At 43.1% G+C, this 24,578-nt stretch overlaps 1 protein-coding gene across 3 annotated transcripts in view; it reads right to left on the bottom strand.

Moving 5' to 3' along the window:
• Nucleotides 1-2,036: 2,036 nt before the first annotated feature.
• The window catches only part of mms22l (MMS22-like, DNA repair protein), a 214,926-nt gene continuing 192,384 nt past the window's right edge, over nt 2,037-24,578 (bottom strand). For 2 of the 3 annotated variants that reach the window (XM_038799546.1, XM_038799545.1), the window contains exons 21-25: nt 14,191-14,402; nt 12,070-12,239; nt 8,960-9,056; nt 5,343-5,510; nt 2,037-2,475 (exon numbers count right to left, since the gene is read on the bottom strand). In XM_038799546.1, the coding sequence (XP_038655474.1) occupies nt 2,388-2,475; nt 5,343-5,510; nt 8,960-9,056; nt 12,070-12,239; nt 14,191-14,402 (735 nt within the window). In that variant the 3' untranslated portion in view covers nt 2,037-2,387. Of the gene's footprint in view, nt 2,476-5,342; nt 5,511-8,959; nt 9,057-12,069; nt 12,240-14,190; nt 14,403-24,578 lie in introns of those variants that run through there. The other variant, XR_005460951.1, reaches the window with a different exon arrangement.

Here is a 24,578-nt window from a genome sequence, read left to right as displayed (position 1 = left end):
CAACAATCAACACCTTTAGGGCAATTGGGAGGGGGGGAGGGTGGAATTAGCAGGAAATTGTAGAAGATAAGGTTGCATCTTAAAGAAAAATGCATTGAAACAGAAACAGGGCACTTTTTTGCATCAGAAGAGGATACCATCATCTGAGACAAACAAATAGAGTGAACATTCATTGGAACCAATCTTATTCTCGCTAAAAAGCTTCTTCCAAGTTAGAAGGTTTTCTCAATTTGGTCTGGAGGGAATATAACTTAATTACCTCCGTCACTGAAGGGAGGCAGAGTAAATATTTTTACTCATCTGTTTCTCTCTAACAATATATTGCAAAAGCTAAAAGACAGATTTCAAAGAAATTTGGTACACTGAGAGTATGGCTCAAGGAAGAGCTGATTAGTTTTTTGTGAAGGTGCAGATTTAGATCCTGGAACATAGAAGGTCATTAACTTGGAGAAAGGACTTTTATTTTTCAGAATGTTGTGCGTTGTTTTCCTTAGAATGTTGTGGAATGTCTCAGCTGCTGTGCTGAAATTTGACACAGCTGTCAAAAGGCGTGCAAAGCTTTCAGAGCAGGTTAGAGTCATGGACATTTTCAGCACAGATGGAGGCCATTGGCTGGTTATGTCTGTGTCCATAAGACCATAAGATAGATATAGGAGCAGAATTAGGCCAATCGGCCCATTGAGTCTGCTCCGCCATTCAATCATGGCTGATATTTTTTCATCCCCATTCTCCTGCCTTCTCCCCATAACCCCTGTCGGCCATCAAACACCTATCTATTCTTATCCTGTTTTACTGCATTTGGTCTATATCCTGTATAATATGGTGTTTCAAGTTCTTATCTAAATGCTTCTTAAATGGTGTGAGTGATCCTGCCTCTAAAACCCTTTCAGGCAGTGAGTTCCAGATTCCTATCACCTTCCAGGTCAAAAGGTTTTCTTTAAATTCCATCTAAATCTCCTGCTCCTTACTGTAGACCTATGGCTCCTGGTTATTTACCCCTCTACTAAGAAGAGGAGTTTCTTCCTATCTACCCTCATCATGTTGTACACCTCGAAGGTCCCCCCTCAGCTTTCTCTGCTCTAAGGAAAACAACCCCAGCCTATCCAACCTCTATTCGCAGCTAAATGTGGATGCGGGTCATGAGGTTACAGATTGTGGTGAATACAATTCTGCTGCTGCTGATGGCTCACAGCGCCTCGTGGTGCCCAGTCTTAAGTTGTTAGATCTGTTCTGATCGCAGTTAGCACCATAGTGCCATGAAATCGCTTTGTAGCACAAGAACACTTGCAAAGACTGACAGTAGAGTTGTCCATGTTTGAAAGAAATTGGCAGAGTAACTGCACAAAATCTATTAAATTATTTGAAAGTAAGTCGAGAAAGTATCCTGGACCAGAAGGAAGTGATCACAGATTCTGGTCGCAATGATTCATGGAAAACAACTGCTGAATTACTTTCTTATTATTGGATTCCTTAAATGATTACTGGGTCTGTCAGCTTAAATCTATATGCTATTCTACCTGTTGTTAGTCAAACCACAGTAATTTTGGTCACATTTTGAACATCCTTTTATAGTTTTGAACCCATCGAGGTATTGCAAATATTCTCTGTATGTGCAGTGTGGTAACATGATAGTTCAGATAATTTCTTACAGAAATTATACATAAACCAAGTTCCCTGATGCAGACATGAGCCACTGTTTTTTCACAAAAATGTCAAGGAACAACAGTGAACAATGTTGTCATGGTGGTACATATACAGACCTAAAGTTCACATTTTATTTTAAAGAACACCTTAGAATAAAACTGGGACTTTAGTGATTTAAAAATTATCTGAAACAGGAAGCATAACAAAATTGACACATCCAAGGGTAATTAATTTGATAAAATTCTGGATTGCTGGGCATATTTTTAAAGAAAATGGGGAGACATATGTAAAGGGTAGTTAGATAATTCTTCAGCCACAAACATTTAATTCCAAATTCGTTCCCTTTGATTTGGGGTGTTGGCTCTGAGCTCAAGTTAGGCAAGACAAATTAATTTCCAGTGTATGAATTTATTAATATGCTATGTCTGATAACCATGAGCACAATGCTAAATCAATTGCAAAAAACAATATTTGTCACTCATTTGTGTATTTACATATGTCTGTTTTTGATTTGTCAAGTAATGTTTAACGTCAACTTCATTAAGTAAAGTTCAGTAATAAAGCACAGATAAAACTGGCATTCAAAACTTACACCTACAAATTATCATCTCAGTTGCTATGTCACAAAAAACTATTATACATTTAAGAATCTGTATATATTGAATACATTTTTTACATATGATGTTAATATTTCTCCCCAGTGCAATAAGGAGGTAGTCTGGTGTTTATAAATCTCTTTTCTGTTATGCATCATCGCATTCTTTTTCCAATTTAGTGATTTCTGCTTGCCCTTCCTCCCCAAGAAGGATCAACAGCCGTCTGTAGGACTCTCTGTAATAGATACAGAAAATATATTTCCAGGATCAGATTGCATAAGCAGACCATTGATACATTCAAATAAAAGAAAAATACAGTGGATGCTAGAAATATCAAATAAAAACAGAAACTGCTGGATAAACTCAGCAGACCTGGCAGCATCTGGTGTTCTGTAGAAGGGTCATTTGGACGGGGTTAACGTTTTGAGTCCCTATGACCCTTCTACAAAACTCCATAAATGCTGCCAAATCTGCTGAGTTTAGCTAGCATTTTCTATTCTGGTTTTATACCATTAACACATTCTTCAGACAGGATGTGACTAAACCTGACCATCTTGGTGTATGCAGCTTGGTTTCTTTTGTGGAGAAAATAATACAGCAGCTTTTAAACACGACCATATTCTGTGTTTGTGATCATGGGTGATGGCTCCTGTCGCCATCGACAGGAATAGAAAACACACCTGAATTGTCCAATCTCTTTTGAATTAATTAACCAATGATAGATTTATACACAATTTATTTAAATGTCTCTCATTGGGTTGAAGTATATTTATGAATTTCTCATGAAGATAGCTAAAGCATTAAGGTGCATATTTTCTTTACATATGCTGAGTAACATCTTGTGCATCTTCAACAAATTGCTGATTTCAGATTCCTAGTACAGCAGGTCCCCCCTCCATGTTTACTTGGATGATGTCTGTACTGATTGGGATCCAAGTGTCAGATGAACGAGTTGCGTACTTTTAAAAAAAACACGTGCTGATACTGAAAGTCTGTGTGTGTAACCATACTTAATTATCTACTGAATTGTAAACCAATTTTGTAGAATCCTCTTTTCTGCCCTTGTTTGCTGGAGACAGGGAGTCAATTGAGTATGGTTCCATTGGGGAGAAGTGCCCATCTTTACCTCCATGATGTGACTATTCCTCATGCCCAGCCAAGAAAGTGAGTGTCTTTTGATCAGTAGCTTCACAGCCCAGCACAACCCCTCTATGCCATGCACCGGGTTGCCAAGTGGGAAGAAACCACAGCAGTGCTAAACATCACATAATCTAGCATGAAGTGCTAGAACCCAATTTGTTGCTTTGGAGCAGGCGAAAAGTCACCCACTCAAATTCGCCCTTCAGTTACTCCCAACCATGTCTTCAGCCACCTTCTTGCCATAGCTAAGGACAAAAACACCAAAAGAAATATCCAGGGTGAACTAAGACAACACCATCAGCAACATAGAGAAAATATCTGCCCTGCCCACTTTGAGGTTGCAGAATTAAAGGCCCTACGGAGCTTGAAGTGTGGCTTCTGTTAGGACCGCAGCACAGGGGAACAGGTACTGGCCCTTACCACCTATATTGAAAGTGGCTTCCAGAACAATTGAAGACAGGGGCTGTGTTCGACTTCACAGCTGCCTACAACACCGTTTGGCACATTGGCCTCCTACTGAAGCTGTCAACAAGCGAGGACCCCCCACCGCCCAATCCACAGACTCAGCAGGGGCATATATGCACTCAACAAGGACTGGAAGAAACTGCTTGGCATAGGGATTTTGCATTCGCTAAATAAAAACAACCAAGCACGATCTGCAATGGAATCTACCAGCTGTGTTACACACAGTACAACTAGACCATCAGAAGAATCCAGACCACTATTCACTACTTCAAGATGGGTCATATAACATTGCCCAGAGAGATGTTCTTGCTGGGTAAAGAAAATAAAATGTTTTCTTTTGCTTGGATTGAGTGGAGAAATAGAGAAAACATACTTCAAGGTACATTATTTGAGAAAGAGGTTTTGCCACTCCCACCACAAGTGTAATTTCCAAGAGGGAATATTGGACAATATTCAGAGTGGGAATACAGGCAGATTTCTTTGCTCATCTTAATCAAATACATACAAAAGGAAATGGCACAAAAACCCTTGGCTAATAGGAACAACACATTTACTTATTGACTCAGCGAAGGGTTTAGATGCTTTTTTTATTTATAGGAATTAAAATTTAAATTGCCCTTGTATTGTTGCTACATTATCAATATAAAAGACCACACAATATATTAGATACACGTTAGTAAAGGAAAATTTATTACAAAATAGGTAAAGTAAAGGAGGAGGGTGCCAAGTGGGAGAAAACCAAAGGCTTAAATAGTTTTTGTGAAAGCCAATGCTGAATGTATTGAAGTTCAAGGATTTTGTTTTCAGTCTCCAATTTGCAGATGCCCACAGCATGTTATTCATGTTCGGGAATATTTCCTTATCACTCTTATGCAGTGTAGTGCAGTGGTTAGCACTGCTGCCTTACAACGCCGAGGACCCGGGTTAGATCTCGGTCCCAAGTCACTGTCCGTGTGGAGTTTGCACATTCTCCCAATGTCTGTGTGGGTCTCACCTCCACAACCCAAAGATGTGCAGCGTAGGTGGATTGGCCACGTTAAATTGCCCCTTAATTGAAAAAAATGAATTGGGTACTCTACATTTATTAAAACAAAGACATTTATAAAAAAAAGGAAAATAAATTAATTAAAAAGAACACATATATATCAATAGAATCTGATGCGATTAATTTTGACCTGGCGACTAATTTTTTTTAACGTTGAAACTACAACACAATTATTTGCGAGACTTTCTGGCCGTGCCATAGCAGCTTTTCCTGTGGCAGATGCAGTGATCCATTTAAAAGTTGACCTCAGTGGGAAGATCCTGCCAGAGGGAGAGGCTGGAAAATCTTGCATATTGAATTATTTCCATATCCACTCTTATGGTACAATTACAAAGTAACCTCTGGAACTGCAATGTAGATTGCTAAATTAAACTCTTTTTGAAGTAATAGACTAATCCTATTTGATGCCAACAGCATCTTTTAAAAATGATGATTCTGAGAACTAGGCTTACCTTTGTGAATTGTTCCTGCCTAATCCTCGCTTATGTTCAGTGTCCTTCAGCATCTGACTTAGCGTAGGAATGAGGCCTATAACCAAATCGCGATTCAGGCCTGCTATCAGCTCCATCAGGTTGTACACCTGGTGATCGTAGATTCCAATATACTCCTGGATGAAATGTCTGCACAAATTTCAACAGTTTCTATCAATATGTTAACAAAACAATTTTGTTTGAAGTATAAGAAAATCTAATTAAGTCTATAACTGATTAGGATACTCAAACCAAACTGTATAATTTGGAATTTTTGACTTGCTGTTTATGGAACTGACAGGAAACGAGTTAAGGATAAGTATTGTGTTTGAAAAGAAAGTGACTTTGAATAGGTTTAAAAAAAACACAGGCTGTCGCTAGTTTACTTGTTCAAACGGAAGATACTACAAATCTGATGCTGAAAATCTGATGCTGAAAATTCTGGAAGAGCTCAGCAGGTCTGGCAGCATCTGAGCGAAACAGAGTTAACGTTTCAGGTCTGTGACCTTTCACCGGAAAGGTCACGTCATCATGCCCGCTGGGGAATACTTAGCAGAGTAGAAGTCAGAAGGACAGCTTTCCAACTGCCTGGAACCCAGAGAGAAAAAGAACAAAGGAACATATCGTTGGTCTGCCTGGCAGTTAAGTCCACAGTGTAAAGCTGACCTAGTGAGAGAAAACTTGATCGTCACAGAATCAGAAGGCTCACAATAAAGTGTTCCGCAATTCCAGGAGTACGAATAAGGTAGCATACGTTTATTGAAAAGCAGAATACTTCTAGGTGAAGCAACGATTTATCTGCACTTCTTTAAATTTAGTCTTCTGCATTCGCTGCTTAAATTGTGATCTCCTAATTGGGAGAGCAAACACAAATTGGATGACCACTTCCATTTTTTTTTAACATAGAATTTACAGTGCAGAAGGAGGTAATTCGGCCCATCGAGTCTGCACCGGCTCCTGGAAAGAGCACCCTACCCAAGGTTAACACCTCCACGCTATCCCCATAACCCAGTAACCCCACCCAACACTAAGGGCAATTTTGGACACTAAGGGCAATTTATCATGGCCAATCCACCTAACCTGCACATCTTTGGACTGTGGGAGGAAACCGGAGCACCCGGAGGAAACCCACGCACACACGGGGAGGATGTGCAGACTCCGCACAGACAGTGACCCAAGCCGGAATCGAACCTGGGACACTGGAGCTGTGAAGCGATTGTGCTATCCACAATGCTACCGTGTTTGGTCTGACAGTATGACCCTGAGCTTCTGGTTGCCTGACATTTGAATTCTTCACCTTACTTTTCCCTTGGCCTGTTGCACTGTTCCAGCGAAGCTTAACACAAGTTTGAGAAACAGTACCTCATCGTTTGATTAAGCATTTTACAATCTTCTAGACTGAACTGTAAATTCTGTCTCTTCATTTGTCTCCTTTTCTTTGCATCTTTTGTTTTTTCTTTTATTTTTGCCTTCAGGCAGCAGCACACTTGCTCTGGGCACATCTTGTGTTTCCTTCTTGCCCCATCACCATTCCTTATGGACCTGCACGACTAACTCTTCTGTTATTCAATCTCACTAGTCTTCCACCCTATCACAGACCTTCCTTCCGTCCTTATCCAAGCCATCCCTTTGCTCAAAACCTGTTACATCTCTAATTTCTCCTGACTCTGATGAAAGGTTAATGACCTGAACTGCTTCTCTCTCCACAAATGCTGCCTGACCTGCTGAGGAATTCCAGTAAAATTTATTGTATCTTTTATGCTTGAGGATTCTGTAGTTAATTGAATCAAGCTAAAATTGCAGCATAGATCTTAATCTGAACATTTAATATTTTTTTAAATATAGAATTTACAGTGCAGAAGGGGCCATTCGGCCCATCGAGTCTGCACCGGCTCTTGTAAAGAGCACCCTACCCAAGCCCACACCCCCACCCTATACCCATAACCCAGTTACCCCACCCAACACTAAGGGAAACTTTGGATACTAAGGGCAATTTATCATGGCCAATCCACCTAACCTGCACATCTTTGGACTGTGGGAGGAAACCGGAGCACCCGGAGGAAACCCACGCAGACACGGGGAGAACGTGCAGACTCCACACAGACAGTGACCCAAGCCGGGAATCGAACCTGGGACCCTGGAGCTGTGAAGCATTTGTGAAGCATTTGTGCTAACCACAATGCTACCGTGCTGCCCCAATATTTACTTTCCGTCTCTAAAATAATAATTTCATTGAATCAACAGTGCAGTAGGAGGCCATTCGGCCGATTGGGTGTGCACCGAAAGAGCACCCTACTCAAGCCCGTTTGCACCCAAATAGTTCAGTTGCCATCTAAAAGTTTGTAGAAGTGCAAATGCAAAAGACACACTGGGTTGCTTCTCTGCCGTGCATCGGAGTTCCTGATGTGGTGGAAAATCGAGTGGCGGAGTAAAAAAATGACACTTCCGATGCTCTGCACCCCCCCCCCCCCCCCCCCCCCCGCACTAACGGAAGGATAAAAAATTATCATTAAGGCTCATTTGCATCCTATTAATGGGCCGGTACCATATTCTCCGGGCCGGGAATCATGTGGGTGAGAACTGGTGCTTGTTGTGACAAGAGTATATTTGACACGGTGGACCTCGCGTTGGGCCAATAGGGTAACTCTTTAAGGGAACTGCCCGCAAAGTTCATCAGAGGGCCACGGCCCTCCCCCCCCCAACAATGCAAAAACCTGCTCCCCCCCAACCAGAGACCCCCAAACTAAAGAACCTTTCCCAAAGACCACCCCCCAAGGAGTCCCCTAAATAAAGTGAGCTAAGTGCTGTGAGTTTCACAGCTGACCACTCAACTAAGAAGGGAGATAAATGGAAAGCATTTAACTCTGAAGTGGTCCGGGAACTGTCATTCAAAGCTTGATGCTTATAAACATTGCAGTTAGTTTCACAGCTGACCACTTCAAAGTTACTCTCTTCTGGGGGGGCTTCCAGACAGGTGCTTCTCTTAGGAGAGGGAGGGGTGGAGGTGGGCTTCAGGCAGGTGTATCTCTTCTGGGAGGAGGCAGTTTGCAGGCAGGTGTCTCTCTGTTGTGGGGTTTTCAGACAGGTGTCTCTCTTCTGGGGGAGGGAGGGTGGTGTGACCCTTATTTAGGGCGCCTCTGTGGAGGGTCCCTTATATTAGGTGGTCTCTGTGGAGGTTGTCTTTATTTAGGGGTGTCTGTGGGGGAGTCTCTGTGGGGGTCTCTTTATCTGGGGTGGGTGGAGGGCCTGAATTGCATTGCAGGGGCCCAGCTGTGGAACCTTGCTATCAGGCAGTTTGCTCAAAATGGTGGCTCAATAGCAGCATTCCCTAGGGAATCCCTCGCAATCCTTGCCATATATCCATTTGCATGACTGAGGATTGGGAATCAGCTCCGGTGGAGAACACAGTCTCCCAAATGGAGAATCCTGCCCCCAGTCGCAAAAGAGCTTTATCATTTCACACCCAGACTGTGTTCCTGCATAATTAAATAATGGACAGTGTGGCCACACCTTTAAACAAAATTAGTTCATCCACTCAGAATTAAAGAGCGTTGCAAAATTAGAGAGCATACTTAGTGTCGACCTGATAAAATACATACCTTAGTACAGAAGTCAAATGAGGGCAAACCTGGCATGGATTTGATGACTGACAATTTTCAATTATACATTGCATGATCTCAAAGGTCAGCTGCTTCACTGAAAAAAAAACATAAAATAATTCTGCACACATATTCAAAAAAGGATGGCTTTTAAGGGGCAATTTGATGACTTGGGCTTCTGGGGACTGATGATATCTCCCGTCACACCTCCCACCCATTCCCGATCTCCAAAAATGCATAAGAAACATTTGAGTGCATGATCGTCTGACCATTTTCATGGTGTAAGTTTGGCTCAGTTGGAGCACTCCTGCCTCTAAGTCAGGTTGACCATGGGTCCAAACTCTGCTACATGGGCCTTGTACACTCATCCTGGGCTGGAACTGCAGTATCACTGCCTTTACAAAAGTGCCATCTTTTGAATGAGATGTTAAACCGAGGCTCCAGATGCCGGTTCAAGTGGATGTACAAGATCCAGTGACACTATTTGAAGGAAGGCAGGCGAGTTCTCCAAGAGTTTTAGCCAATATTTATCCTTCAATTAGTATTACTAAAATATTATCTGGCCATGTCTGTATCATGTTGGCACTTGTTGTGGAAAAATAGGGCACCATATTTCCCTGCATTACCGTGACTCTACTTCAAAGGTGCTTCAATATCTGTGAACTGCTTTGGGATGCCCCGAGGTCATGAGGAGCTATGGAAATGTAAGGTTTATTTTAGCTGCATAAAAGCAGAATTCACAGAAATTCATAATCCTGTGTGAAGTCTTTTTAAAAGAAATTGAGACGTTATGGTGGCATTGATTGTAAACTACAATGGATACCCAGCCATCAGGGCACAAGATCCATGAAGAATGTGATTAAATGAAGAAAGCAACATCAATATGGCAGTGATATGTCCAAATCTGCCACTGAATATGCATTGATATTAGGCCACAACCATTATGATGGCCTCATCAAGTCTTTTACCGCTGCTTAAGATGCTTTAGTGTATTGTTAGAAGAAGTTTTATATTTTTACGCGGTGACCTTTGGACAGTTATTCCTCTTATTCCTGAACTGGAGGTTAGCATGAAGTCGCAGTGAGTGCAACTGATGTCACTTAAACAATCGCTATGGTGATTATTTCTTTAAAAAGATATGGCAGGACTGTGCAATGCTACAAATATGATTCTGGCTTCATTACTTAACAATGTGCTTTTTCCCTCCATACGAGACATAGCGTGATTATTCAACTTGACATGCAGGATTTTATATCTAACCTTATAAAACAGCAGGCACCAAATGTGCAGTCTACTAAAACTAGATTAGGTAGGAAACAAAACACTGCACATTGCATAAATTGAATGGGCAGATAATCTAGCCCTGTATTTCACATCACTTTGCTGTACTGCAAGAATGATGTGGTAGCTTATGCGATTTTAGATCCTGAATGCCGTAGAAATTCCATGGTGCTTAGGATGATTTGCACAGCTAAATTAATCTGTGTTGTATCGATCAAAAATATTTGACGGACTTCAAAATATTTAACCACAATGAATGGCTGCAATACAAACTGAACCAGATAAACAATACCCATAAAGTCCTCATTATTTCTATTTTATTTCATTTTAGAATGTGACTGGGTTCAGCATTGGCTGTCAAGTCCATTGTTAGTTCAGATGCTCATGTGGCATCTGATAATGTCATCATGTGACAAAGGAACTGGCATAATTTTTAAAATTTTAAATAGCCGCATTGCACAAATGTTACATTTAATAACTCTCTCTCCTGAGGATATTGTTTAAGTTTTTAAAAAAAATCCAATTGTAACAGAATTAGGCCAACACACCCCAAATCAGGCGACTTCCCCAGGGTTAGATGAGCCTATCAAGTTTGTCACTGTACAATAGGCTGCAAGCTTGGAAGGGAAATGGGAAAAGGTCAGTAACGCACCACTGTGGCTGCTGGAATGTACACAAAATAAACACTAATTTGCCAACAGGTCTGATTGCCTGCCACGTAAATGAAAGCAGTCATTTCTCAACTGGGCAGGTTAGATACGTTGTGACAGCACAGCATCTTATCTTGGGAGATGAAAGGACAAAATAAAATATAAAAATTGACATGAGGTAAGATTATCCTACAGCTAAATGTAGTACACATTCTATTTAAGAAGATTGTTGACATATCAAGTCAATTCCCTAGTTGTGGATCCTTGATTTTTTTTTGTGGCAAACCTACTTGAATTCTGACAATAAATATCTACTTGTAAAACTTTACATACAAGTTGCAAACTTCAATTCTGGCTTACGAATGAGACATTATGCCCCGAGTTTTGCTCTTGATTGCACTGGCTTTTTCTGTGCACTTCCCCGAATAATGACAAAACAGGCGCAAAAGAATTTTGAATATAATTTACATTCAGTGCAATTTGAGTTTCCACGACCTTTTGATTTAACTTTGCAAACATTACATGAAGCAGGCCCTGTCCACAAAACTGGCTGTGCTGCCAAGGAGTTCCTGCAAATTGTGTTTGTTTGAAGGCGTTTTGAGGTTCCAAACATTACACTGGATATTTTAGATCTAGAGACACTAATGGGTATATTCTGAATTTTCATTTTAATTTACTAACAAGCTCACTAGTGCACTCCATTCTAACCAGAAAACAGTTTACCACATTTTTTTCAGTCATTTACAATTGGGCTACTCACAGGTGTTAGGTTGAAACTGTGATTTATGATAAATTCATTTTGAACGGTATCAAACTTGACCAAGTTATCACTCTTTAGTAAATCAAGGTCATTTCTTTTAAAAGCAATTAAAGAAATAGGGAAGAGATTTTTCTAAATAAACACAATTTCGGGTACAATTTGTGTTGAAATCATCACTTGTCCCAAAGTAGAGACGACTCCAGTTTTCTGTCCTCAAGCATTTGCTTTCTTTGAAGGGAACTTTGAGAGTTGACTGAATGCAACAACATTGGCATTATGAAAGTGCTAATTACTTCATATTTGTTCTCCCACATGAAGAATGATTATGGAAAAGCAATTGGTTTTTTTCTTTTGCTTAATGAAGACTGGAAACATTAGGATAAAAACATGAGTGGACAGGAGTCAGTGAGAAAACATACCCTGTTGTTCATTAACAAACATTGAACATTTCAGCACGGTAGGTAGGAGTAACTTTGTCTCACTGGCGGCATCAGGGATTTGGTTTCTTCTCAACAGTTCATGGAGGAATGACAGGACTGCGGCTAAGCGAGGAGGAGGAGCATGACCTCTGAACTGCATATAGTTTTCACTGGAGAGAATAATTTGTGAGAATTAGTTCACAAGTTGCAGAAACTGCCTGTGTGCACTGAGAGTATTGACATTGAATATTTGGACAAATTTACATTGCAAACAAAATGTTAATATCATCATCATTTGTGGTAATTGTGCATAAATGGGCCTGCATCTCAAAAGGACAGCTATTTCCAGAAGAAGGCTAACGAGCTGCTTGATATTGAAGATACGCAAGAAGAGGCATTATGAAAATTACTCCACTGGATGGTGTCTGGTCTATTGGCTCATAAGGGTTAGAAGAATGTAAAGGATGACAGATTCTCTCACTAACAATATAATATCTTGATATCACTGTGTCCGACTGTTATATGTTTAAAGCCAAAATGATCAGTTATCACCAATTTTTTATAAAGCATGTTGATGAAGCAGATTAAGTGTCCCTTATGAAAATATTGGATGACGCAGTAAGACTGGGCATTTATTTTACACATTGAGGAACATGAATAATCTGCTCCCTAAAGGAACTGGATCTAATGCAGAAAAAACAGAGCATTTGGAATGCTTATTGGAACTAAAAGTAAACATCCTACTAACATTTTTAAACTTCGAGAACTCTGCAATCCAGTGATAAATAATCTATAATAATGTCAACTGAGTTCCTGTGAATTAAGGAAACTCATTTAAAAAAAAAAAATCATAGGTACAATTTTAGGAATGTATGCTTCAAATATAATAGTACTTTCTGGGGCCTCAAAATATAATGTTCATGTCGATATTACCCTGTGATCTTGAATTGGAAGGTGTTGCCTGAGTACTTAATGTTATGTTTCGCTCAATCCACCTCTTCAGTATCTACTTAACATATCCATTGCATTGGTTATCTTTTCACTGGACTCCTGTAGCTCATTTGCATTAATGACCAGATATGGCACTGATAATGACTGTGATAAATGTTGTTCTGAACATTTTAGTTAGAGGCAGAGAGATGTCGCAGGATTCCTTAAATAACGATAATTGGAAAACAGATCTACAAAAGAAATGTACCAAGAAACTAGTTACTAATTTACCATTGGACTTCAAAATCAGTGTGCAAAGATATAGATAATGGGCGCGATTCTCCGCTCCCCACGCCGGGTGGGAGAATCGCGGGAGGGCCGGGCGACTCACGACACACTCCCCTGGCGCCCCCCGGTGATTCTCCCACCCACCCCGCTCGGAAGAATCGCTGCTCGCCGTTTTTCACGGTGACCGGCGATTCTCCGGCCCGAACGGCCTGCCGTTCCCGACTGGTTCACGACGGCAGCAACCACACCTGGTCGCTGCCATCGTGAACATGGGCGCCAAAGTGCTGTTTGAAGCTTGTGGGGGGCGGAGAGGGGAGTGAGCACCACGGCCGTGCTCGGGAGGGGACTGGCCTGTGATCGGTGCCCACCGATCGTCAGGCCGGCATCTCAAAGCGACGCACTCTTTCCCCTCCGCCACGTCTTGCGGGGCAGCGGAGGGGAGGACGGCAACCGCGCATGCGCGGGTTTGAGCCGTCAGCCGTCGTGACGTCAGCCGCGCATGCGCGCGTTGGAGCCGGCCAACCTGCGCATTGATGTCACATAGGTGCCGCCGTTGGGTCATTCTCAGCGCGCTGCCTTGACGCAAGCGTCAAGGCCCGGCGGCCGAGAGTTACGGAGCGCCGCTCCTAGCTCCCCGGGTGGGGGTGAATAAGTTGAGAGGAGCGGCCTCTGAGGCCGTTGTGAAACTCGGCCGAGTTCACAACGGCCTTCCCAATTTATCGCGGGAGCGGAGAATTCGGCCCAATGAATTGGTCGGAATCCATAATTAACTTGTCAAATCATTTCCTAAAGCATATGACTACAAACCACTTAGCTACTAAGATGGAGATTGATAATATGTTACGATTCCAGGAATTTTACACTGTAAATCCATTGATAGAAGAGGATTCAAAAATCTCTTACATTAGGACGAGAAGAACCGTCTTCCGCAGGGTCTGATATTGAGTCATCGGGATCGATTCACAAAGTGCAAGTAATATTGGATGATTCACAATGCCTGACCCGGTAGGAGATGATGGAAGAAAGCGACCAAAATACTGTTGAATAATATTCCGCAACTGTTGTTTAACATAAGTAGTCTGAACGGTAGTTTGTCCAATGATAGCTGACAGTCCCTGCAACAGGAAAGAGAACTTCAGAAGACACTCAAAATGGTTTCTAATCTATTACTGTCTCCTCAGGATATGTCCCTTTTCAGGCAGCCTCGACACCCGCAAGATTTAAAAAAATAAATTTAGAGTACCCAATTAATTTTTTCCAATTAAGGGGCAATTTAGCGAGGCCTATCCACCTAGCCTGCACATCTTTGGGTTGTGGGGGCGAAACCCACGCAAACACGGGGAGAATGTGCAAACTCCACACGGACAGTGACCCAGAGCCGGGATCGAACCTGGAACCTCGGCGCCTTGAGGCAGCAGTGCCAACTAAAAATAGTCACTTGTTCATCGATGATCCAACTCTGCTCTACCTTATAACTGATAACCTAGCCAAGATGGTACGCTTGTTGTCGAGAGAACAAGTAAAAAATATTTTGAGGTCACAAATGTGTCTCAGAAGCAAGTGCTTGTAATTAGCGAAAACTGCTTTGGTTTAAACTGTTCAAATAATATTTAAAATAATATAAAATAATAATAGCAAGCGCCCTTGTGTCAGGAAACATTTAAATGTATGCCTTCAACTGAATTAATTGGTGCAGAGTTTATTGTGAAAATCAAAGTCTTAGCAATTTGGAAGTTCAGTTTGGGCTCTGCAGAACCACTCGGTTCCACACCTCAAACTGGGGCAAAATAGCTGAATGCTCGAAGTGAGGTGAGAGTGACTGCCCGTGACATTAAGGCAGCATTTAACTGTGTGACATCAAGAAGCTCGCGTAAAACTGAAGCCAATGGGAAACAGGAGGAAACTGATTGGTGTCATATCCAGCATAAAAGTTGTTGGAGGCCAATTATCTCAGTCTCAGGAATTCACTGCAGTAGGACCTCACAGCAGGTCCAAGGCCCAGCCATCCTTTGTCGCTTCAATGCCCATCCCTCCAACATAAGGTCAAAAATGGAAAAATTCACTGCTGATTGTAGTGTTCAGGTTCATTCACAACTCCTCCGATAAGGAAGCAGTCTGTGTCCACATGCAATAAGCCCAGGACATCATTCGAGTTTAGGCTGATAAGTAGCACAAGACCCAGGCAATGGCCATCTCCAAGCAAAAGACAAACCACCCTTCCCTTGACCTCAACCAACCTCAGAGTTATCAATGACCAGAAACTTAACTGGACCAGCCACAAATGTACTGTGGCTACAAGAGCAAGTCAGATGCTGGGAATTCTGTAGTGAGTGATTCACTTTCCATATCCCCTCAGCGCTTCCATCATCCACAAGGCACAAGTGATGAGATATACTCCATTGTCTGGACAACTGTCACCAACAACACTAAAGAAGCTTGACACCATCCAGGACAATATAGCCTGCTTGATTGACACTCCATCCAGCACATTAAGCAGTCACTCCCTCCACCACCTTAAACAGTCATTGGCTCCACCACCCAGGCAACATGCTGCAGGTTGCACCGTCTGCAAGATGCCTTGCAGCAATTTGCCAAGTCTTCTTCACGTGCACCTCTCAAACCCAGGACCTCAACCTCTAGATGTCCTTGGGAGACAGCCGAGGCTCAGCAGCACTCCTGTCATTGAGTCAGAAAGTAGTGGATTCAAGTGCCACTCATGGACCTGAGTGAAACAAAAAAGACTGGCACTCCGATGCAGCAGCCAGGGAGATCTACACCGTCAGTGGTGGTGCTGTCTTCAGGGTGAGACCCAAGATGAGACCCGGTTTAACGCAGGCACTCAGGTGGATGGAAAAGATCTCAAGGCACTATTTAGGGGCAGCACAGTGGTTAGCACAGTTGCTTCGCAGCTCTAGGATCCCAGGCTCGATTCCCGGCTTGATCACTGACTGTGTGGCGTCTGCACTTTCTCCCCCTGTCTGCTTGGGTTTCCTCCGGGTGCTCTGGTTTCCTCCCACAGTCCAAAGATGTGCAAGTTAGGTAGATTAGCCATGCTAAATTGCCCATAGTGTTCAAAAAAGGTTAGGTCGGGTTACTGGGTTGTAGAGTTAGGGTGGAGGTGTGGGCTTAGGTGGGTTGGTCTTTCCGGTGCGGGCTCAATGGGCCAAATGGCCTCCTTCTGCACTGTAAATTCTATGTCTATTTTGATGGAATGCAAGGGAGCTTTCTTCCGTGTCCTGCTCAATATTTATCCCTCAGTCAACATCACTAAGAGATTATTTGGTCATTTTCACACTGGAGTTTGCTTTGTGCAAACTGGCTGCCACCTTTACTACCTTACACCAGTGACTACAGTTTAAAAATATTTTGGGACATCCTGAGGTTATTAAAGTCACTAAATAAATGTATTTTGTGTTTCTTTTTAAGAAGGCATATGGGGTCATCACCACCTGCAAATTCCCCTCCCAGTCACATACCATCCTGACTTGAAAGGTATCACAGTTCCTTCATTGTTGCTGGATCGCAGTCCTGGAGCCTCCAACCTAACAGCACCACCTACACCACATGGACTACAGTGGTTCAAGTCGACCACTCACCAGCACCTTTCCAAGAGGATTTAGGGATGAGCAATAAATGCTGGCCTAGCTAGTGATGCCAATGTCCCATGGCTGCATTTTAAAAAACCCTCTCCCAATCAAGAAAATAAATAGAAAAATCATAGAATAGAATTACAGAACCCCTACAATGCCATTCGGCCCATCAAGTCTGCACTGACCCTCTGAAAGAGCACCCTACCTAGGCCCACTCCCCTGCCCTAAACCCATAACTCCACCTAACCCGAACACTAAGGGACAATTTTATCATGGCCAATCCACCTAACTTGAACATCATTGGACTGTGGGAGGAAACCGGAGCACTTGGAGGAAACCCATGCAGACATGGGGATGAAGTGCAAACTCCACACAGACAGTGACCCAAGGCCAGAATTGAACCCAGGTCCTGGCGCTGTGAGGCAGCAGTGCTAACTACTGAGCCACCGTGCTGCCCCAAAGGTTTAACATCACCAACAAAAAAAATTAATGAAACATAATCAATTTTTGAAATTCGTGTCCTTCGAATTGATACAAATTCCGTTCAGTAGGAGTTAACTTGGTTAATAGTGTAAACTATGAAGTAGCAGTATTTGTTTGGGACCGTTTTAATCTTTCCAATCTAAATCATCCCTATAATTTTAGCAAATTAAAATATTTAATGATATATTTCTTCATCAAGATAAGAATAATAGCGCTTGAAAATTAAACTCCGACTTTCGTCACCAATCACCACCCAACACGGTGGATGTATAGTAAATATATTACAAAGCTCCCTTTATGCTATTACAAAATACACCTGGACAGATCTTAACACAGACAAGCGTCCATTAATCTCACAAAACTATGAATTTTTCCTCTTTCGACATGAGCTATCCTTATCATTTTTATGAAGTGAACCCAGTTCCGCTAGGAAGTTGTTTGAGATGTCTAAAATAATTTGAGATGGAATCTTTATGGACAGAAGCTAAGGGATACTACGTCAAACCTAAAACCCAAGACAAGCAGACTGCAGACATGACCCAACTCGACTCATGATCCACTGCTCATACTATTTTCCTACATTGCAACAGTGACTACACTTCATTGGTCATAAGGGCTTTAGGGTGCCTTAAGATTATGAAAAGCACGTCCTTCTTTTTGTTAATAAAAGTAAAACACTGCAATTGTTGGGAGACCTGAAATAAAAGAGAGGCAGGAATGCCATGGGTTTTAAAAAGAGGGTTGAGTCAGGTGGAGCAAAACCAAAGACGATTAGACATAGGAGCAGAATTAGGCCACTCAGCCCATTGAGTCTGCTCCGCCATTCAATCATGGCTGATATGTTTCTCATCACCATTCTCCTGCCTTCTCCCCATAACCCATGACTCCCTTATTAATCAACGAGTTATTATTGGCAAAGAGTTCCACAAATTCACCACCATCTGGCTGAAGAAATTCCTCCTCATCTCTGTTTTAAACTTCAGTCTGAGATTGTGTCCCTTGGTTCTAGATTTTCCTACAAATGGAAACATCCTCTCCACGTCCACTCTATCCAGGCCTCAAAGTATTCTGTAAGTTTCAATAAGACCCCCCGTTATCTTTCTAAATTCCAAGTACAGGCCCAGTACAGACCCAGAGTCCTCAACCGTTCATCATTCGACAAGCTCTTCATTCCAGGGATCATTATTGTGAACCTCCTCTGAACCCTTTCCAAGGCCAGTACATCCTTCCTTAGATACGGGGCCCTAATCTGCTCACAATACTCCAAATGGGGTCTGACCAGAGCCTTTTACAGCCTCGGAAGTACATCCCTGGTCTTGCATTCTAGCCCTCTCGATATGAATTTGCCTTCCTAACTGCCAACATGTTAACCGTAAGAGAATCTTGAACAAGGACTCCCAAGTCCCTTTGTGCTTCTAATTTCCTAAGCATTTCCCCATTTAAAAAAAGGTCTATGCCTCCATTCCTCCTTCCAAAGTGAATAACCTCACACTTTTCCACATTGTATTCCATCTGCCACTTCTTTTCCCACTCCCCCAGCCTCCCCTGCTTCCTCAATATTACCTGTCCCTCTACAGATCTTTGTAACATCTGCAAACGTAGCAACAGTGTCTTCAGTTCCTTCTTCCAGATCATGAATGTATATGGTGAAAAGTTGTGGTCCCAGCACAGCCTCCTGAGGTACACCACGAGTCACTGGCTGCCATCCTGAAAAAGACCCCTTTATCCCCACTCTCTGCCTTCTGCCAATCCTCTATCCATGCCAGGATCTTACCCTTAACACCATGGGCTCTTAACTTATTTAGCAGTCTCCTATGCGGCATCTTGTCAAAGGCCTTCTGGAAATCTAAATAAATCACATCCACTGGTTCTACTTTGTCTAACTTCCTTGTTATCTCCTCAAATATCTCTAACAGATTTGTCAGACATGACCTCCCCTTGACAAAGCCTTGATGGCTTAGATCTATTTTGTCATGCACTTCCAAGTACTCCGCGATCTCATCTTTAATAATGGACTCTAAAATCTTACCAATGACCGAAGTCAGGCTAACCGGCCTATAATCTCCCTCCCTTCTTAAAACAGCGGTTACATTAGTCACTTTCCAGTCCTCTGGGACCCTTTCTGCCTCCAGTGATTCCTGAAAAATCACCACCAATGCCTCCACAATTTCCTCAGCTATCTCTTTTAGAACACTGGGGCGTAGTCCATCCAGTCCAGGTGATTTATCCATCTTCAGACCTTTCAGTTTCCCCAGAACCTTCTCCTTAGTGATGGCTGCTACACTCACCTTTGCCCTCTGATTTTCCTGGAGCTCTGGCATCCCACTGGTGTCTTCCACCGTGAAGACTGATGCAAAGTAACTATTCAGTTCCTCTGTTATTTCTTTGTTTCCTATTATTACTTCTCCAACCACATTTTCCAGTGGTCCAATGTCTATTTTTACCTCTCTCTTACCTTTTATTAATTGAATAAAACTCTTCCTATCTTCTTTTATATTATCAGCTACCTTGCACTCATATTTCATCTTCTCCCCCCTTATTGCTTTTTTAGTTGTCCTCTGCTCGCTTTTAAAGGTTTCCTAATTCTCTGGCTTCCTACTAATCCTCGCCACTTTGTAGATCAGGCGTAGATTAAAGGGCAGGAGGCATTAAATGACAAAGATGTAATGGAACCAAAGGCAAAGGACAAAATGAAAGAAACAAAGGATTAGTCCAGAGTAGGTGTTAATAACAGAATAAAGGTCAGCACAGCCTGAAAGCAAAAATAGGAGAACAAGATAGACTGGCACTTGAGGAAGAAATAACATTTAAAATCGAGGACAGAATTCATGCTCTGAAGTTGTTCAACTCAATGCTCAGTCCAGAAGACTGTAAAGTGCCTAATCAGGAGGTGAGGCACTGTTTCTCCTAGAAAATTGTAGTGTAGAGACTAGGGACAGAAATGTGAGCATGAGAGAAAGATGGTGAATTGAAATGGCAAGCGACTGGAAGGTTGGGGTCCTGCCTGAGGACTTAGCAAAGGTGTCGCACTAAGAAATGTGTTTAGCCTCCACAATGTAGAGGAAACTGTGGTGTGAGCAATGAATACAGTGGACTAAATTGAAATAAGTACAAGCGAATCGCTGCTTTACCTGGAAGGGGTAAGTGTGGCCTTGGTCAGTGAGGAGAGAGGTGAAAAGTCAGGTGCTACAATTGGATGATAAGGTGCCACGAGAAGGGGATGAGCTGCTTGGCTGCTAGAGTAGTGGATCAGGGTGATGCAAAAGTAATAGACCCTTAGGGCAAGACAGTGGTTAGCGCCAGGGACCCGGGTTCAATTCTGGCCTTGGGTGATTGTGTGGAGTTTTCATTTTTCCTCGTGTCTGCGTGGGTTCCCCCCGGGTGCTCCGGTTTCCTCCCACAGTCCAAAGAGGTGCAGATTAGGTGGGGTTATGGAGATCGGGTGGGGTAAATGGGCATTGGTAGGGTACTCTTTCAAAGGGTCGGTGCAGACTCAATGGGCCAAATGCCTTCTTCTGCACTGTAGAAATTCTATGATTTTATGATTCAAAATGCTGACGGGGTGGGAAGATGTGTTTAGTGGTGGCATCATGCTGGAGTTGGTGGAAATGCAAAAGATAATCCTCTGAATACGAAGGTTGACGGGAGTGGAAAGTGAGGACAGGAGGAACCCCGTCAGGGTTCTGGGAGGAGGTCAGAAGTGTGGGAAATGGGTCGGAAATAGTTGAAGGAATGGTCAACCACAGTGGGGAGAGGAATTCTCGGTAGAGAAATTGGAAGGCAAGTTAGAAGCTCCATTGTGGAAGGCAGCATCGAAAAAACAGATGTGCCAGAGAAACTGGGAGAATGGAATGAAGTCCTTACAGGCAGAAGGGTATGAGGAAGAGTATTTAAGGTAGCTGTGGGATTTGTTGGGCTTGCAATCAATATTAATTGACAGTCTATCCGCAGAAATGGAGACAGACAAGTCAGGGAAGGAAGTGTCAGAGATAGGCTACATGAAGATGAGGGAGGGGTGCGAATTGGAAGCAAAGTTGATTAACCTTTCCAGGTCCAGACAAGAGCATGAAGCAGCATCGACATAGTCATTGATGTAACTGAATAAGGCTGAAACAAGGAATATCCCACATCGCCCACAAAAAGACAGGCATAGAAGTCCCAATTGGTACACAGAGCAACACTTTTTGTTTGGAGGAAGTGAGAGAAGTTAAAGGAGAAATTGTTCATTGGGAGAACAAGTTCAGGTAGGAGGAGGAGGAGGAAGGTGGTAGATGGGTTGCTTGTGCCTCTGTTCAAGGAAGCAGCAAAAAGCCCTCAGACCGCCTTGGTAGAGGATGGCGATGTGGCGAGATTTGATGTCCATAGTGAAGAGGAGGCAGTTAAGGCCAGGGAAACTGGAAACCATTGATTTGACTTGAGGCCACAGAAGAATCACAAAGGTAGGTAAACAGAGATAGGACAACTGAAAAATGCAATCAAGGTTGGACGAAATGGGGAGTGAAAAAGCTGAAATGAGGGGTCCACAAGCACAGTCATGCTTGTAGATTTTGGAAAGGAGGTAGAAACAGGCTGCATGGGGCTGGAGGACTATGAGGTTGGAGTTCTGTAGATGGAAGATTTCCAGAGGAGCTGAGGTCAGTGACAGTCCTGGAAACAAAGGTTTTATGCTAGATGATGGAAACACGGTCCAGCATGGGGTGGGGATAGTACGAAATATCTGAAAATTGCCACTCAGCCTCCACAAGGTCAGGTCAGTACTCCAGACAACAGCAGCACCATCCTTGTCATCAGATTTGATGACAATGCCAAGGTTCGACCCGAGTGAACAGAACATTTTTGTTTTTTTAATTAATCTTTTATGGGTTGTGGGTTTCGCTGGTTAGGCCAGCATTTGTTGTCATTGCTAATTCCCCTTCAGAAGGTGATGGTGAGCTGCCCTCTTGAACCGCTGCAGTCCATGTGCTGTAGGTACTCCCACAGTGATATTAGGGAGGGAGTTCCAGGATTTTTACCCAGCGACAGTGAAGGAACAGCAATATATTTCCAAGTCAGATTAGTGAGTGGTTTGGAGGGAAATGTCCAGTTGGTGGTGTTCCCATGTATCTGTCCTTCTCGGTGATAATGGTCGGGGGTTTGGAAGGTGCTGCCTAAGGAGCCTTGGTGAGTTCCTGCAGTGCATCTTGTAAAAGGTACACACTGCAGCTACTGTGCGTCATTGGTGGAGGGAGTGAATGTTTGTGGAAAGGGTGCCAATCAAGCTGGCTGCTTTGTCCTGGATGATGCCATGTTTCTTGAGAGTCATAGGAGCTGCACTCATCCAGGCAATGGACAGTATTCTATTACACTCCGAACTTGTGCTTTGTAGATGGTGAACATGCTTTGCGGAGTCAGAAAGTGAGTTACATGCCACAGAATTCCTAGCCTTTGATCTGCTCTTGCAGTCACAGTATTTACATGACTAGTCCAGTTTTGTTTCTGGTCAATGGTAACCCCCCTGGATATTGATCGTGGGAGATTTGGCAATGGTAATTCCATTGAATGTCAAGTGGCAGTGCTTTAATTGTCTCTTATTGGAGATGGTACTTTCCGAGCACTTATGTGGCATGAATGATACTTGCCACTTGTCAGCCCAAGCCTGGATACACTGATGCAATCCATGTCCAGGTCCTACTGCATTTGCACATGGATTGCATCAGTGTCTATGCAGTTGCAAATGGTGCAATCATCAGTGACATCCCCACATCTGAACTTATGTTGGAAGGAAGGTGAAAAATGAAGAAAAAAAATGAAAATCGCTTATTGTCACAAGTAGGCTTAAAATGAAGTTACTGTGAAAAGCCCCTAGTTGCCACATTCCGGCGCCTGTTCCGGGAGGCTGGTACGGGAATTGAACCGTGCTGCTGGCCTGCCTCGGTCTGCTTTAAAAGCCAGCGATTTAGCCCTGTGCTAAACCAGCCCCAGGTCATTGATGAAGCAGCTGATGATGGTTCGATCGAGGACACTACATCGAGGAACGCCTGCAGTCATGTCCTGGTATTGAGATGATAGATATCCAACCACCACACCATCTTCCTTTCTGCTAGGTATAACTCCAACCAGTAGAGTTTTCTCCCCAACTCCCATTTTGCTAGGGTTCCTTGATGTCATATTCGACAAACAGTTCCATTGATGTCAAGTGCAGTCACTCTCACCTCACCTCTGGAGTTCAATTATTTTGTCCATCTTTGAACCAAGGCTGTAATGAGGTCAGGAGCTGAGTGACCCTGGCAGAATCCAAACTGAGTGTCAGTGAGCAATTTATTGCTTAATTTGTCGCTTGATCGTTTTGCTGATGATGGAGAGTCGACTGAAAGGGCGGTAATTGGTTGGGTTGGATTTGTCCTGCATTTTGTGTACAGGGCACACCTGGGCAATGTTCCACATTGCCGGGTAGATTCCAGTGTTGTAGCTGTACTGCAACTGTTTGGCTAGGGGCACGGCAAGTTCCGGAGCACAAGTCTTCAGTACTACTGCCGGAATGTTGTCAGGGCCCAAAGCCGTTGGAGTATCTAGTGGCTTCAGCAGTTTCTTGATATCACGTTGCGTGAATAGAATTGGCTGAGAACTAACATGTAGGCTGCTGGGGACCTCCGGATGAGTCCGAGATGGATCATCCACTCGGATCTCTGACTGAAGATGGTTAGATATACTTCAATTTTGTCTGTTGCATGCTCTTCTCTCAGTCTGCTGACCTTTGATCGATGTCCCTTCAATCCATTACTAACAAAAGACCTTTTTATCATCTCGGTAGTATTCACTTGGCTATGTATTCTGTGGTGAGTAACTTACCTCCTGACTCCTCAAAGCCTGTCCACAGTCTACAAGGCACAAGTCAGGAGAGTGATAGAATTCTGCACTTGCCTGGATGAGTGAAACTCCAGCAACACTCGAGAAGCTTGAAACCATCCAGGATAAAACAGCCTGCTTGATTGGCACCCCATCCACAAATATTTATACTCTCCAGCAGCGATGCACAGTGGCAGCCATGTTTCCCATCTACAAAGTGCACTGCAGGCACTTACCAACACTCCTCAAACAGCACCTTCCAAACCCATGACCAATTGCATCTGGGAGGATAAGGGTAGCAGGCACATGGGAACACCACCACCTGGAAGTTCCCCTCCAGGTCGCCATCCTGACTTGGAAATATCAGATCATAGAATCCCTACAGTGCAGAAG

This window comes from Scyliorhinus canicula, chromosome 6 (genome assembly GCF_902713615.1).
Source record: "Scyliorhinus canicula chromosome 6, sScyCan1.1, whole genome shotgun sequence".
Taxonomy (NCBI): domain Eukaryota; kingdom Metazoa; phylum Chordata; class Chondrichthyes; order Carcharhiniformes; family Scyliorhinidae; genus Scyliorhinus; species Scyliorhinus canicula.
The sequence above is the reverse complement of the archived record's forward strand: the minus strand, read 5'-3'. Positions and strand labels throughout refer to the sequence as shown.